The 18,375-nt window shown below is 33.2% G+C and overlaps 1 protein-coding gene across 2 annotated transcripts in view; it reads left to right on the top strand.

Annotated features, from left to right (window-relative positions):
- Window positions 1-18,375, top strand: part of DPP10 (dipeptidyl peptidase like 10) — a 1,364,876-nt gene that overhangs the window by 1,288,521 nt on the left and 57,980 nt on the right. For both annotated transcript variants that reach the window (XM_004773359.3, NM_001310171.1), the window contains 3 exon segments: window positions 2,007-2,114; window positions 17,153-17,244; window positions 17,637-17,684. In XM_004773359.3, coding sequence (XP_004773416.2) covers window positions 2,007-2,114; window positions 17,153-17,244; window positions 17,637-17,684 — 248 coding nt within the window.

Genomic DNA, 18,375 nt, shown 5'->3' with positions numbered 1-18,375 from the left:
GGCTGGCATAGAGCTCTATTTATTTTCAGATATTGCCTAGTGGTGAAGGTTATTAAGCCCAGCAGTGAATTTGAGAATATAGTCCCCATCTGCTCTTTCATTGAGCCATTTATAAGGTACTAGAATATGAAGGGAATGGGTGCACAAATACAAAAAGAAGAATGCCCAGATATCCCTGTACCTTTAAAAAGGTAATGTATTTTTGAAGCAACAGGGCGACAGTGTTAAATAGGGGAGAAGCTGATAGTTTGGAACAAATGTGGACAGAGTGAAATATAACAAACATGTCTGCCTGTTGTACACATGCATTCATCTATCCAGTTATGAGTTGGACACCCACTGGGTCCTAAGCAATAGAGCTAAAAAGATAAAATTTCCAACTTAGTTTAATTATTACTTGCCTAGTGAAGGAAGCCAACCATATAATAGAATGCATTGAATGCCATGATAGAAATGAATATGGGGTAATTGTTAGAATCGAGGAAAGATTTCCTAACTACAAGATACTGTCTAACTAGGAAAATTTGGAAATGGTTTCTGTTCCTTGAATTGAAGGAATAAATAACAAGAGTAAGATTCAGCATAAAGGAAAACAGAAAAGTTGTTCCAGAAAGAAAAAGCTTCACGTGCAAAGGCCAAGAGAGAGATCCCAGAGGGCAAGAGATGGAACCTACAGAATTATTGACTTTATGATAGCTGAAAGATGTCAGGTATCTTGTCAGTATTTATTATATGCCTAGGAATGTATTGTCTTCATCCTTGAGTTGTGTATTACTTCAGAGTTTAAAATTTTACATATATCATCTTATATTTTCCTGAGTGTCCATGAAGTAGACAAGGAACATATTATCCTTCTGTTTCTATCGAGGGATGAACTCACTAATGAAACTAAAATCAGACTCTTGATTTTATTAAAAAGTCATTAATTTATTCATTAAGTAAGTAAGTACTAAGCAAAACTTATGTGACAGTCATTGTCTAGGTGCTGGAGATAGAGCAGCAAAGAATACAAGGTTCCACCCTCATGGAGCTTACATTCCAGAGGCACACTGCCTACTTGCCTATCCACCTGCCCACCTGCATACATATACACATTTACCCCCTCCCAAAAAAATGCATACCTGCCTGAAGTATAGTATGATACATGCTTTTAGGTGTTAAGGAAAGAAACAGGAAGTAGGTAAAAGGGCATGAGGGATTCAGATAGAGGTGGATGATCTTGCTTCCAAGAGCTCCCTCTACAGGGGTAAATGGAAAGCACCTCACTGATAAGGTGACATAGAGATAACATACGAAAGAGATAAAAAGAAAGAACCAGACAAAGGGAATAAAAAGTGCAAAGACCATGGAGCCCGAGCATGCAGGATAAGGAAACAGGAGAACCAAAGGAGAGGAGATCAGAAAGAGAGTGCAGGGCCAGATCACCTGAAAGAACTTGTGGGCCACTTTAAAGACCCACAAAAGAAACCATAGCAAAGTCTTTCTTTTACCATGTGTATAATCACTTTCACTAATCCACTAGGAAAGAACGCAGTGCTCTGTCAGGCAAATCCATTTTCTTAATGTTTTCCCTGGAGGAAAAGGAAAGCAATCTATATGTATAGCTTCCATCATTTAATTTTCAGAAAATAATTCTATTGATTTAACATGCCACTAGAGTTTAATTAAAAAATCACCAAATGGGCATTTGTGTGTGTGTGTGTATTTTTGGAGGGGTGAACAGTGAAGATGATAAGTTTGAATTAAATGACTTTCAGTGGATTCCTTCCAGTTTTGCAGGCTTTTAGTTCTCATTATTATATTATATATATATTATAATATATTATATATATTGTATATTATATAATATTATATTATAAAAATTCATTATTTTTAGAGATAATTTTTAGAGCTAACTTGACCTTTTTCACAAACGAATTCTAAATAAAAAATGGTGTGACCCATTAGCAATGGTTGGCAACACAAAGCACAATCTTGAGATCATTATATGCACTTTTGTGTTTTAGAATGAGGAGCCGGTTTTTTCTAGAGATGGCAGCAAATTCTTTATGACAGTTCCTGTGAAGCAAGGGGGCCGTGGAGAATTTCACCACATAGCAATGTTTCTTGTTCAGGTAAGTGCTGGCTTCTTTCATTTAGTGTCATTGCTGTCCTGCTCACAAAGGTACAATTCCTGTGGCATATTCTGAACCTACAGTTAATGCCTGTTAAGTCCAGCCATATATTTAACCCAAGTACTATGTTTTAGGAAGAGGATCCCCCTCCATAGCAATAAATTCGAATTGTACCTTCCCACAAAACAGTCTGAGCACTCAGTAGAATTTTGTGAGTCACACACGTATGCTAAGAGGTGAGGGCCTTGGGATATAGAATTGAATACATGAAAATTACCCACCCCCTATTTTTATAGACTTTAGGTCAAACTAGAGAAAATTTTTCATTCAACAAAAGATATAGTCCTTATTTTGTACAAGAAGTATTTTCAAGGTACTATGAATATTTTAAATACTTGAAGCAAACTAAATGTCCATCAAAAAATTGAACAACTGAATACATTATTGTATATACAAGGAAATATAATGCACATTTGAAAAACCAGGATAAAGACACAGAGTCTGTGCTATAGTTCTATAGACTTTCTGATAAAAAGGAAAGGCTTTAAATTTCAAATGAGTTAACAGTGAATAGTTTATACAGTTTTATCCAATTATTGAAAAATCAGAGAATTCAGAAATGGTTGAAATAAGACAAGGTTAATGAGTCAATCTGAATGTAATGGTCAATAACAAATATTCAGGAGAACTAGTTTCCTTCAAAATCAGATTAATAAACATCTCAGTCACAGGTAAAAGAAAATTTATAAAGGTAAAACTTTGTGGCTAAATTGGAATCCTCTTGGAAAGTTTACAAACTAGCCAAGAATCAACTTCATACTTACAAAATATAGAGTAAATATACATGTGCCAAAGGATCTCTAAACAACCTGGTTACTTTTAGGTCCTTAGAACCTTCAAGCCTTACGCATATTCTCAAACTTTTATCACTATCTACATACATATTTACGTTCAGCAACTCAGTGCCTTGAATTCTCAAAATCTTGTGTTGGTAGTTTAAATATAACACTTGTCTAAGCTCTGTACCTATTAAAATAATTGTCCTAATTTTAATTTTAATCAAAGCTAAAAAATAATTTGCAATATGTATAATTTCTACAATAGAGATGTAGATTAAATTTTATAGTGTATCATTAAGTTGGAAAAACAGATTATAGACTAATACATAATGTGATCTCATTTATATCCTAAATAAATGTATCCATATGTGCATAAACTTTGACAATTTTATATCTAGTAAAATGATTATATCAGATAGGAAGGACTAAGGGAACTCTTATTTCCTTTTTTTAAAATGTGAACTGGAGGAACCTTCACTAGCAAATTGTTCTACCTGATTAATTCTAGCTAGCTAATAGTAAACTTTGTTCTCATAAATACTATGAAAATATTTTGGCCAAAAATAATGAACCACACTTTCCAAATCTTAAAATTGACTGTGACATTTTATTAAATTTTTAAACTCCAGTATTTTATATTCAAGAAATTGGGTGAGAACCCAGGTGGTCAAAATTACATACAAATTGTAAATATTTATAAGAAAGGGAAAGAAGGATAAGGAAAGATGTGTAATACATCTTTAAATATATAATTCCAAGAAGACAATCTATTCAACAAATTGAGAAGACAAAGAGTGTCTTTTGAAAAGTGTTGGGAGGGAATGGAGGTGCTGATGCTGGCATGTAGGAACTGAGATTTATGAACCTAACAGAAGTTCCTTTATAAGCCTTAGGAAGAAATACCTTCTGTCCCCTATCAAATGATCCTGACATGCAGGCTAATGCATTATTTCTGAAATGTTCAGAACAACTTCACAGAGCAGATGTGTTTACTTTGTTCCTCTTCTATATGAAGATTGTAACAAAGCTTTCATTGAAGTAGAAAATATTTTGATCTATTCTGGTTGCAGTTCAGGGACTCTGTGGCTTGCTTCACTGAGAAATAAACATGACTGCATGATTATTTATGGATATTTTGGCATTGTGGATGAAATTAATCTACTTTGTTAATGAGTTAGAGGTCAGTGGTTAGACAACTGTAAGTTATGCCTAAGTCTACACACTCACCCAGTCTTAGTGAATAGTTTGAATTCCTTTGCCTCAGTTTTTTAAATAGCTTACAAAAAAAGCTCCTTTATTAATCTTTTATGATTACCATTCTGACACATATATATGTTATAAAGACTTCTACAATTCTAAATTGAATTAACTAAACTAATTTAAAATCAAACCCAATCTCATCACCCCACACTCTCACACTATACATCAATTGGTGTATGTATTTTAATTCCTTTTAACATTAAAAAAATTGATTTCCCTTAACCAGTATTTGTAATTTGTATTTAAAGAAAAATTTATAAGCATTTTAACATCATTATTATGTTAATATTTAATGTTATTCTTAAGTATGGTTTTAATAGCTGTTCAACATTCTGCCAAATAGATTTACTCTATTGTTTTTAAATGAACCAATTTAATCATCATTAAAATTACTCTAATTTTGATACTAGAAATTATTCAGAGATAAATATTCTTATATATAAATACTTATTTGTGATTATTACCACAAAAATATATTTTAAGATATCAAAAGATACCTAGGCAAAGCATATGTGTACATACGTATTTGTTTAGGTTTTGATACTCAGTTCCAAATTGGCTGTCCAAAAATAGTGTAATAATTTATAGTCTTAAACAGTAATGCATACTAGCATTGATGACTTTTTACCCTCTCTTTCTTCCCTTGACATACTGAAAGTGAGAACTGACAGGAACAGCCAACAGGCAGGATGACCACCCTTGAAGTATTTGATACTTAGCTATATTTGAGAGCTTCCTCACTGACTGAAAATATATTTATCTGTTGAAGTATCTTACTAAATGAAATTAGTAAATTTTTGCAAACCTTTTGCTCTCCTTCACAAGTAGGTAGATAAAAACTATTAACTGGAGATCAGGCTATGTAATTAGTCTTTGAGGCTATTTCATTATAAAGGGTGATGGTGGTCATTAACAAATATTTTAGTGTTCTTTTTTTCTCATTTACAGAAGTGACTGATCTTTCCTAAAGTAATTTCAAAAAATAAAAGTAGAAAGAATTTATGTAGTTTCCTCATTTTAGACAAGATTATAATTTTATATAAACTATAGTATTTCATTCTCCTATTTTTAATTCTAATTTAAAGCATACTTTTCTCCTAATGCTACATAATTTTGAAAATGTTCTTTAGAAGATTAATATTTAGTTGACTTTACATAGATACTTAACCAGTATTTGTAATTTGCTGTAATTATATGTCACTATACAAGAAACTACTTTATATTACGGATTATTTATTTAGTTTTGATTAACAGAACTAGAATTCCTTTATGAAAAGTAAAATATTTCTATTCTCTCTCTTTCTATGTATATATAGTGCATATAGTGTATATATATTCTATGTATATATATATAGAATATATATGAGCTTAGAAATATATACTAATATATCTATATACATACATATATTACTTTTATTTCTACATTACTTTCAGTATGAATATGTGATAGTATAATTTCTCTACTTTTTTAAGTATTAATGAAAATAAAAACTGGCTTCTCTAAAAATCTATATAGTTTAATTGTTCTTTTGAGTAGAATATGCAGTATGCATTATTAATATCAATTTATGTATTTCCTGAACCAAAAAGTGATGCAGAATTTCTTTACCTCAGACCATTAAACTTGTGCCTGCTTCAGAAATGTTCCCTTCCTCTTTCCCCTCCACAGTATTCCTTACAGAGGCCTTTAACTTCTGAGTTGCCCTATCTGGAACTCTAATATCCCACACACTGTAATGCAGGCTGCAGTTAAGTAAAAGGTTTCTGTCAAAAACATGGCTACCTTTTTCTCTCAAATATGGAGTAAGCAGAGTTTCAATCATGTTAAGTGGTTTAAATTCATAAACATAAGGAATTGCCCTGTCATCTTCCTAAATTGTGTTAAATGAAAAATTACATATGTTGGTGAATCCATTCTCTTTCTCTTTGCAGCAATAGAAAGTTTTGCTCATGAGAGCTGATGATTTCACTTGGAACAAATTTAAATGCCATTATTCATTACAAATACTGCAGAAAATGGCATGCCCCCATTTCACAATTCTATCACCTAATCAACCCAATAAATTTTTTTCATTAAATTTCACTACTGCGTCTGATTAGGACATTGTCTGAAAACAATTAGCTCACCTCATGTGATAAATAGACAGTAAATTAAAGCATGCTATTTTTAAGCACCACAATATTTCACTTATTTAGAAGCTGTAGAAGTTCAACAGAATTTAATATAAGAAATTAAAATGAGCAGTGTGTAATCAGGTAAAAAGCACATGCATTATTAAAATTTACTGATACCAATATCTTTCAAATTTTTAAATAGAAATATAAGATTAATATTTAATTTTTCTGAGTAAGAAACAAATCTATACCAATTTGAGGGGATGTGTCTGATGTCTAATGGAGTCTGATGTCTTATTCCCAAATTTTATTTGGGAATAAAAACACTTTATCTGCATTGCATCCTAGATTGTCACCACTCTTGTGAAGGAAATAATTAGTTCTATTGCTATTTATTCTAAAATTAAAAGTGAAATATGAGTTTAATTTAAAGGTCATGTTGCCCTTGTCAAAAGTCCACTGTGCTTTCATATCCATAATCATTTTTTTTTCTGTTCTACCAACTTAATAATATAGAGACCATGGTTGCATGGGAAGTACTGTGCATCAAAAATTATTATTTCCTGCTTTGTTAAATTTTCTTGGCCACAAATGCTTGTCTTTTGAAGGTGGATTGAAAACAGATACAGACACCTCGCTCATGAAATCTAGTCAAGTTCCCTCATACTTATTTTGAACTTACTATATGGCCATCTACTGTATTCTGATTTGCACTACAATTACTTACCTGAAGTCCAGATCAAAAGTAATATGCTCACTGCAGTGATATAATCTGATATGCATTAGTGGGAAAGAGTTGAGTCTTAGCACTATAACTATAGAACTATAAAAGATAGGGTCTGCTATTATATGTGAAATGAGGTTTATCTTACTCCATAGCCCAGATTTGCCCTGTTGGATATAAAGCAAACAGAGCAATTTGAATGATTGTGAGGTTACTGTTAAAGCTTCCAACAAGGGAACTTTTGGTCCTAAATTAGAAGCATAATATTTTATGATAGATATATTACTGAAATTAATAATGTACAGTTTTAATCTTGTATACATTGTGTACAGGCATTGTCTCAAAGCACTGGATTTTTGCTCATGATCACTTGTAATGTGGATACTCTTCTATCCTTAAGCATACACCTATAAATAACAAAATTTTTCTGAAAACAATCGAATCGAAAATATAATCAACCTAGAATTCTTTGAACCGAAGGCATCTCTAGATATGTACAAATATAGAGCAACAGTTCTTTACCTTTTAATGTTTTGAGATGTTGTTCATCTTAAAAGATGAACTAAAGATGCACTAAAACCTTGAGATCTTAGTATCCTGTCCTTGGCTCATTCAAAGCAGGGTCTGAAAATGAGTAAGGAAAACCATCTGTTGGTAATGTTGACCTATGGGAATTTGGCCATTAAATATATGACTTCAGAACTCTATGTAAGCCTTTGGTCCATGTCTGCCTCAAATCACAGAAATTTGGTTTCATCTTTGCATTTATTCTTTCATTCAGCAAATACTTATAATGCACTGTAATGTGTCAGATAGTATGCAAAAACAAGTTAAAGAAGCCATATGTTTGTTGTTGATGTTAAAAAGCTAAAAGTCTAGAGAATTCCTTTTAAACAAGGAATAGATGATTTAGAGAGATGTCTTAATATAGACATAGACCAATAAGACATTGAGAATTTTTGAAGGAAAATTCTAGTACTACCTATATGTAGTGGAGCAGAACGCCCTTTTAGTTTTGCTTTCCAGTAGTATGGAAAAATTGATATTATAATAAGATTCTCCCATATCAAAACCCTCAGTTTCTGGATATATTTATACCAAAGACACATGTGAAGTATTACTCACCCTAATGTATTGCATTCTCAGAAGACAATCCAATTGAATTAGAGGTGAGTTCCAACATAAATAACTGTCCCAAAGCCATACATTTGGAAATAAAGTATAATTCCTGCATTATTCATGGGTTTAGTAGGAAATATATACACTATATTATATACATAAATGTAATATATAATCTATAAAAGGAACTAGGTACTATATAACATTCAATATCAGAATTTGGAAAAAAACAAAATAAATGCAAATGAAGAAAAGAAATGAAAAATACAGTAGTAGAGTTTAGTGAACTAGAGAAAAGGTAAAATAATGAGGCTTAGCAAAACAAATATTTGGCTCTTTGCAAAAAAAGAAAAATTAAACCTACAATGTCTATTAAGTTTAATTGAAAAAGTGGGAAAACTGCCAAAGTATAAGTAATGAAAAAGGAAGCAAAACTGTAGATTTAAAAATGTATTTTAAAATACTATTAATAACTTCAAGCCAACGAATTTGAAAACTTGAGTGAAATGTATAAACTCTAGAAAAAAAATTACCAAATCTGATTTAAGAAACAATCTGGTTGTCCCATATCATTAAGGTAATGGAACAATGTTTTTAAATGTCTCCACATCAAGTACAGGTGTTTTCAAAGGTGGGCTCTACTAAATACTCAAAATGTTCAAGAAGCACACACTTAAATTGTATAGAAACACATTCAGAAAATAGAAAAAGATGGACTTTTTTTTAGTGTATTTTATGATAAAAGTATCATCCTGTACCCAAAACCAAATGAAGATAGTATGAGAAAGGACAATTAGAGGTCACTTAGGAACTCCTAAACCAAATTGTAGCAAATTGAATTCTTCAGTGGATTTAAAAAAAAAAATGCTATTATTTTTCACACAGGAACGCTAAGTTTGCTTAAAATGTAAATAATAATTTAATTCATTGCATTTGCATCTACACAAAAAGATAGAATGGTTTTCTAGATGTAGAAACAGGCTCCAATAAATTCCACAAAATCCACATTTAGAAATCTTAGAAATATAGGAATGCCTTTAAGCTGATAAAGGCATTCGCCAAAAACTTAGGTAATTTAGTATAGTCTACAGTGGATCATTGATTATATTCCTTCTAAAAATCAGCATTGAAACTATGTATATTGACAGGTAGCAAACAGACTTGACCTGGGGATCATTTCCTAGCGTGTAAAAATATTGAAACACTATGATATATACCTGAAATAATAAGATATTTTGTCAGTTAAACTTAAATATTAATTATCATTAAATAAGTACTTGTAGATACAAAATTATCAAATGTGAGACTTAAAACTCAGAAAAGCCTTCATAAAGTAGAAAGAAAAGTTGTAAACCAAACCATAACAGATTTTGGGAAGAAAACTGAAAAAAAATAGTACAAAATAGTAACTAATAGATTAATTGAAAGATGACCAAGAGTAAACAGGTATTGTTGAAAATATACTAGTGGGTATCAAGAAGATAAATGGAAACAAATGAGTAAACAAATAGAGAGGATCAGAAATTGCTAAGATAGGAAAATAATATGAATTGACATTTAATTAGATTTCCTAAAAAAGAGGAGAAGAATAGTAGAAGAAAGGTAGCATTTAAAACCATAACCCAGCAATAAACCCAAACAACAAAAAATGGTAAAGAAAGAAAAGATAGTTTTGGGGGGGTGGTGGTAAGAGCATTATTAAAGTTATTAGTACATTAATAATGTATAAAAATAAAACAAAACTGACCACTAGATTTCGGAACATTTAAAAATATTACAAAAACTGCCTATAAAAAACTCATTAAATGTGATATCCATAATATAAAAACTCATTAAATGTGATATCCATAATATAAAATATGACAGAAATTTTCAAAAGTTATCAGTCATACCCAATAAGTGTAATTTGGCTTACCTTATGTACCAAAATTTTTAAGAAAATGTTTCTCATACTGGTTTTTGAAATTAATGCAATTCAGTCTTTTTGAAAATACACATTTAAAAAGGGATTTAGAAAAGCTAAATACTGATGCTAGACAAGATGAGTTTTCATGCCCCAAGGCATTTAGAAGAGCAGAAGATACTTTATAATGTTCAATGGCATAAATCACAAGGAAGGTATAATAGTTAGAAATGTCTGGATCTGGGGCGCCTAGGTGGCTCAGTGGGTTAAGCCGCTGCCTTTGGCTCAGGTCATGATCTCAGGGTCCTGGGATTGAGTCCCGCATCGGGCTCTCTGCTCAGCAGGGAGCCTGCTTCCCTCTCTCTCTCTCTCTCTGCCTGCCTCTCCATCTACTTGTGATTTCTCTCTGTCAAATAAATAAATAAAGTTTAAAAAAAAAAAAAAGAAAGAAATGTCTGGATCTATGCCTCAGATAGTTCAGTAGCTACCTTCATAAATTGGAAATGCACAAAAGCTACTTGATAATATGGAAGCCTTCTTGTACCATCCTGGGTCTAAAGTGAATCACAGTATATGATTTTTATATGTATATATGTTGATTATGTTATACATAATATATATTGTAATGTTATTGTATTATTTTCTATTTTATTCTATTAACCACATTATATATGTACATATGTATGTGTATATATATGTGTGTGTGTGTGAGATAAATCCTTTTCAAGTTTTTCAGTGTTCAAGGGAACACTGACTGAAGTTGAACATGTAGTTTAAAGGCTCAATAAATTCTGTAAACTAGAACTTACATGAAAGCATGCTATGATCACAAGGTAATAAGCCTAGATATCAAGAATACATTTTTAACAAGCTTTCTGGCTAGCAAACTTTTTAAAAGTAAATTCAATTAAACAATTACTTAGAAATTTCAAATTTGTCAAATTTATACAATAGCAATAACAACAAGAATGACAATACCTTCTTCAGAATCAGATGTCAGAATAAAACTCATAGCTATACAAACTTATAACAACTAAAATGGAGGAATGAAATTAAATGAGTCGAATTCCTAACCCAAATGGCTAAAAAAATACCAGCAAAGTAAGACAAATTTAGAACTAATAAAAAACAATAATGTTTGCTCTCTTGGAAAACACACACACAGGGGCGCCTGGGTGGCTCAGTGGGTTAAAGCCTCTGACTTCGGCTCAGGTCATGATCTCAGGGTCCTGGGATCGAGGCCCGCATCGGGCTCTCTACTGGGTAGGGAGCCTGCTTCTTCCCTCTCTCTCTGTCTGCCTCTCTGCCTACTTGTGATCTCTCTCTATCAAATAAATAAAATAAAATAAAATAAAAAAGAAAAACACACACACATACACAGACAAAACACAAGCTGGCCCAACTGAGGAAAAAATGAGAAATAAAACACACACAATTAGAAATGACTGGTAGGCAATAACAAAGGGCATTTTAATAGATTCTGAGAGAGTACTTTGCAGAACTCTTTGCCAATTAATTTGAAAATTTAGACCAAATGAACAATTTCATGAGGAAATACATTTAACCAAAACTGCCCCAAGAGAGACAGCCAGCTTACATTGACTAATTACACAGAAGAAATAAAATGTCATCAAAGAACTACACCACAAAGGAACACCAAGGCCCACAGGATTGTATAAGAGAATCTTACCAGACTTTCAAAAGTAATGGCAACACAATTCGAATTGTTATATAGCATTGGTTTTCTTTATAGTTGCTATAAAAAAAGGCCTTTTATAAAATTTAATACCAATTCCTGGTTTTAAAAAACTTTAAAGTATAGGAATTGGTAGATAATTTCTTAAAATGATAAAATGCATATGACTCAGTCCATAACCCAGTAGAGTGGCATTCCCATTAAGGTTGGGAACAAGAAAGCATGCACACTGTCTCCACAATATTGCTTTGGAAAGCATTCGTGTAAATCAGATGAAAATATGATGAAAACCATAAGCCATAGATTTGGAGAAGTATTCAGTGAGATAGCAGTATAGATATTCAGTATATGGAAATGAATAGTGTTCCTATTTGCAAATAATAACCATTTAGAAAGGATTTGGAATAAAAAGCCATACGCATTAACATCAAACAGTAATGAATATGAAAATGAAATATATATGAAGTGTGCAAAATGTACAGAACCTCTTTGAGGACAACATTAAGATATTTCTGAAAGGCATAAAGAAGACTTGAACAATAGGAGAATATTCCTGTTCTGGGTTCAAATGACTGAAGACCATAAAGAGTCTTATGTATCAATAACAAATATTAATTATAAATTTTATTTTATCTCACTAAGAAATTCTAGCAAGTTTTTATATGCTTGAATGAGATATGCTAATTTTTATCAAATAATATCTAGGAAAAGCCTGAAAAAATAGTGAGAAGGGGTGAATTCTAAGTAATATAGATGTTAAAAAAATCTGTAATTAAGAATGTATGGTTTTGGGACATGAATTAACAGAGACTAAAGCATAGATAATACAGAAATAGCCTTAGACACATATGGTAATTTAATATATGATAAAAATGACCTTTCAAAGTACTGGAAAAAGTGAATTTTTTCATAAAATAGTTTTGGAAAAATTGATTATCATTAGGAAAGATAAAAGTAGTTACACAATACCATCATAATTCTAACATCAGAGATTTAACTTTGAGAAATAAAACCTTAAATGTACAAGGTGAAAACACCAATAAAATTATTAATAACCTTAGACTGAAGAAAGCCTTTAAACTATGCACCAGTATACAGAGACAATGTAAGAATATAATGGTAAATTTGATAACATAAAGATTAAAAAAAAATTTTGGGAAAAACAGTACCATAACTGATGTCAGCACAGAATGACAAATCGGGAGAACATATCTGCAGCTTACATCTCACATAATGGATATAAAGAGCTCCTTAAAAATAAAGACCAAAACCAAAGAAATCTAATAGATAATACAGACAAACATTAGCAGAGATTATGACTGAATCTTATTTGTAATGATGCAAATGACAGATTATATATGTTGTCTTATACGTATATACATACATATGTGTATCTCATGCTCAACTTTTTTCCAAAAAGAAATGCAAAATAGGCAGGATGTACAAAATGATACTTTCCTTATGGAGGAGTACATCATGACAATACTTCTCTACATGTTAAATACAAGCATATATACAGAGTTAATTACTGTGGTATTACTTGAGATGTGTTTCTTAGGAAGCTAGTTAAGGTACACAGGGGACTATGTAAGAATAAAAAGGATGGAAGAAGGGGCACCTGGGTGGCTCAGTCAGTTAAATACCTGCCTTCAGCTCAGGTCATGCTTCTCCCTCTGCCTGCTGCTCCCCCTGCTTGTGCTCTCTCTCTGTCAAATGAATAAATAAAACCTTTAATAAAAAGTTGGAAGATCTAGAACAATGGAGCACCTCCTATACTCTGATTTATATGTATATGTATAACTGTTTATATTTATAGTTATATAATATTAATGTTTTAAGTATAAAAAGCTTCCCCCCAAAAGGATGAGAACCTAATAAAAAAATTTCTATATGTATATATATATTATATATATCTATCTATATATCTACCTATCTATATAGATATAGATATATCTATCTATATATGTATATAGTGTGTTTGAACCATCTACATTTTTTTTCCTTTTAAAAAAGATTTTATTTATTTATTACCGAGGAAGAGAGCCAGAGAAAGAGCAAGAGTGGAGGGGAGGGGCAGAGGCAGAAGCAGACTCCCTGCTGAGCAGGGAGCCAGGCTTGGCCTCCATCCCAGGACGCTGGAATCAGGACCTCAGCCTAAGGCAGATGCCTAACTAACTAACCCATCCAGTTGTCCCCCATCTACATATTTTTAAAAGAAAATGAAATACAAAAAGTGAGGACAACAAAGCCTATGTTGAAATACTAAGAGAAGTAAATACACCTAGATCTAAATCAAACTGATATGAATTTGAATTGAAGATAATACTAAGGACACACACACGCACAGGGAGAGAAACAGGGAAATCTTTCTAGCTATCCATCAGTCTCTTCTAAAAAGGCCCAGCACTAATAACACTATAGAGTAGTATGAGCAAACATAACCCTGTATCTTTAAATACCATAATCCAGTAGAAGAAATTCCATGGAGAAATTACTGCTTACAGTTGGAGGTAGTGGAAGTAAAATATCTACGAACATGTGATTGTGTGTAAACATGGAAGTGCTCAAGACCAATGTAAGCATTTCCAAAGAATAGAGAGGTTAACTTGAAGGAGTCCCTGCTAACCTCATTTTGACAATTTCAGCATCATAAAGAGTAACAACAGTAATGGAATGTAACATTGCATTAAACATGCTTAAGTGTATAGTAATATGAAGAGTAGGAAGAAAGAGAATGGGAATAAACACAAGGAGAAAGAGTAGAAGTTGTTTTTACAGAAGTATGCCACCTAATAAATATAAAAGTGATGTTAGAATTGTAAAATCACTTTGAGATGGTAATTTATTCAGAGAAAGGTCATGAATGGATGCCAAACCTACTGAGTGAAGTTAATGGAGACAAAGGTATTCACATAATGTTCAAGTATCCGTCCCGCTTTTAATTATAAAGCAGAATGTATTTTTCCAATGACTATATCCCACAGTTACCATGTAAATGGCATTGTCATGAGAGGCAAGATATGTAATGGTATGTTTCCTAATATGAAGCAAAAGAAGTATCCGATATCATTTCTGTAATATTTTTGCTAAAAATATTGAGCCTAAATTAAAGCATAAGAAAAAATTCAGACAAATCCAAAATGCTGAATATTCTATAAGACCACTGGACCAGGAGTCTAAAAATGGCCAATGTTGTAGAAATCAAAAAGGACAAATGTTTTTCTTTGAGACTATAGAGATGACAATCCAATATGATACATAAACCTTGACTGAGACATCTGTTTTATCTAAATATATAAATTATGTATTTAGATACATTTAAACATGAAATACATTATATATGTATATAGAAAGTTATTTGGGTTACTTGGGGCTCTTCTGGAATTTAGGGTATAGACTACATATTTAGATGAGTTAATGTTAATATTTATAGGTATGATATGTGACTTGCTTACATGTGAAGATAGTCTTAATTTTGAGACATAGTATTTAAGGCAAAAGTATCCTGATATTTGCAGCTCACTTTTAAATGATTCAGCAAACAACAAAAGAGGGAGGGGCAAATATCCAACAGGTTGACTTTTGGTGAGTCTCTGTGATGATCTTATGGATATTTGTGTACTTTTCATTTGGCCTTTCTGTAGGTTTGAAAAAGAAAATGAATAGGGGCGTAGAGCTATCTTGATGTTAATGGCTTGCTTGCCAAAAGACAACATTGATCAAGCCTCCGGTATCCCTGCACCTTGTAGGCCCTCTTTAGCATATGAAAGCTCTGTTGAAACTTCCCTTCCCCTCACCTTCCCCCCACTACAGGGTACATAATCTGCCATCCCTCACAACCCGGGGCAGCAGCTCTTCCTGCCCAGTACCCGGGCTTTAATAAACCACCATTTTGCACCAAAAAAAAAAAAAAAAAAAAAAGAATGATATGATTTCAAGCTCATTAATTTGAGAAAAAAAAAAAAAAAGTCCCAGGAAATTAATGTTGGTAAGGAAGCGATAAAGACGTGGAGCAATGAAAACACGTATTGACTATAACGCAGTAGACTGTAAATAGAGATAAAGTTGGAAAATATTTTGTCACAACCTGGTTAGGTAAAAGACATGTGTACTAATGGCCAGTGCCCCTTCCTGGTGTTCTCTCAAGGAAACCCTGCCATGTGCATGAAGAGACTTCAATAAAATTGTTTATAGGCAACTTATTTTTAAGAGCAAATATTTGTAAATGCTCAACTGTCAGTAAAACATAAATTTTGCTATATTCATATAAAATACAATTTACAGTGAAATCAAACTATGGCTACAAACATCAATATGAATTAATCTCAGCAGTAAGTTATTGTGGGAAAATAGTAAATCTTAAAGTGATTAATATACTCTAGAAATTGAAAGTATTATATGATTTCATATAATAGGATATGTAATATACTATATGCAATATACTATTATGTGATATATTTAGAATAAAGTTTGTTCTGCAGTGTTTTATTTAAAGCTGTCCAAACTGCACAGTTGCCAGTCATTTGAGATGAGAGTTACCATGAAAGACCCGCGGATCCCCTTACCCAAGAATCCAACACTGCCACTGGATGCAATCAGCAAGAGGTTCTTTATTGTTACGCAGGCGCCTGCGGGTGGTCAGAGCGCGCCTGCGGGTGGTCAGCAGCTCCTGCTAGCTGAGCACACCGGGCTGGGGTGGTGCCGGGTTTTTATAGACAGGTACAAACAAGTTTTGGGTGGGGCGCAACTGATTGGTTGACAGTTAGAACTTTTGAAAAAGGCATACGTGGAGTTTGCTGATTGGCTCTAAGGACCCGCACGGGGGAAGAGAGAGGCGGGAAGGGGGAACAAGCTGATTGGTTCTGAGGGCCCGCGCGCGGGAGGAGAAAGGCGGGAAAGGGGAACAAAAAGGGGGAAGGTAGGAATGCCATCATGGCGTCTCTATTATTTCTATAAGCCAAGCGGTTACAGAAGGGCAAAAGAGCGATTAATAAGCAATTAATAACCTAATTAATAACCTGGTCTATACCTAAAAGCCAGCGGTTTACAGAAAAGCAAACAAGCGGTTAGTTATCCTTTCAACCAAAGTCCTGTGTCTGTACCAAATGCAAGATGACATCCTGTGTCAAAATGATGTAGAGGAAGGCTTCACCTAGAGGGGTTTTTTGAATGGTTTTCCTACAGTATAGTAGAAAAGGCTCTACCCTACCCTGGTCAATGTTTGCAGGAATGTGTGTGCATTCTTGAGACTGAAAACAAGAAACTGAATGTTAGCTGAGAATTACAGAATTAAAAGTGACACAGGCAGTCAGTACTTTTGTGTTGACCAGAGAGATGCTGTTTAAATAAAAAAGAAAATCAATATTTTCTATCTCTTTGCAGAGTAAAAGTGAGCAAATTACCGTGCGGCATCTGACATCAGGAAACTGGGAAGTGATAAAGATCTTGGCATACGATGAAACTACTCAAAAAATGTGAGTGTTTTTGGTTCTCTGGTCAGGTTGGAAGTCAGGGCTTGTCGAATGCAATCTTTTCTGCCAGATTTATGTTTTGCTTACTGTGGTCCTAGTCCAGACAACCTGGCTATGTAAAGAGCAACTTTTTCTTTAAAGATTCTCCCTATCCATCACCCAGAGACACACTTGCACAGAAACGTGCACAGACCCACAGACAGAGGTCACGGAAAAGTGTGATATGATGATATTTTGAGAAAAAAAGCTGTGTTTCCCAAATGGACCCAAGTTCTGTGGTTGAATAATAGAACAGCTCTTGCCTGTTCTTTGACAGTTTGAAAATTCAAGTGAAAACTCAGCCTGGCAAAAATTGATCTGTGCCTGATGTTTTTGTTGTTTTCTTTCCTGGGCAGTTACTTTCTGAGCACAGAGTCTTCTCCCAGAGGGAGGCAGCTGTACAGGTAAGCAAGGTGCGAGGACTGCCCTGAACAGGTTGATTTCTCAATGGCCATCTACACAGCTTTATGATAGGATGGAAAAATTGAAGCTTCTTTTTGACATGATGAAACCTCACACTCTTGGTCCAGTCTCTCAGCTCTGAACCTTTGTGAGCCTGAAGGGTTGGACCTGAAGACCATCTAGCTGTTCCTTCTTTTTTTTCCTCACCTGCTTGCAGTCTCAAAATACCATTTTTGTGTTACTGTTTTAAGGCTTGCTTCTCTCAACACACATCATCTCTACACACATCTCTCTCTACACACATCATAGGCATTTACATATTTTCCTCAGTGGACTTTTCTATGGCTAAGGCTCATTTTCAATTTTCAGTGCATTGATATTGTACACTGGTAATTTGCCCCCAAACAAAATAAAACCACTGTGAACCATTAGAAGAGTAGATCAAGAGAAAGTGTTTCTCCTCCCCTCCCCCATAGTGTATAAAACTTAGTAAGATTGTCACTGAAGCCAGGAATGCTCATTGCTTAAAGAAAGCAGTAGATGGGAAATGTTTTCATCTGCCCAATTTTCCCAGATGGAAAGTTATATTCATAAAACGTACTTAAGGTCATACCTATTTAGTATTAAAATGTTTCTTCACTTGGAAAGCTTTCACCAGGACCTCACAAGAATTACTTTTATTTTTGTCTGGCA

The sequence above is a fragment of the Mustela putorius genome, unplaced genomic scaffold (assembly GCF_011764305.1).
Source record: "Mustela putorius furo isolate JIRA1106 unplaced genomic scaffold, ASM1176430v1.1 tig00003867_pilon_pilon_pilon, whole genome shotgun sequence".
Classification (NCBI taxonomy): domain Eukaryota; kingdom Metazoa; phylum Chordata; class Mammalia; order Carnivora; family Mustelidae; genus Mustela; species Mustela putorius.
Note: the sequence above shows the minus strand (reverse complement) of the source record. Positions and strands in the feature narration are given on the sequence as shown.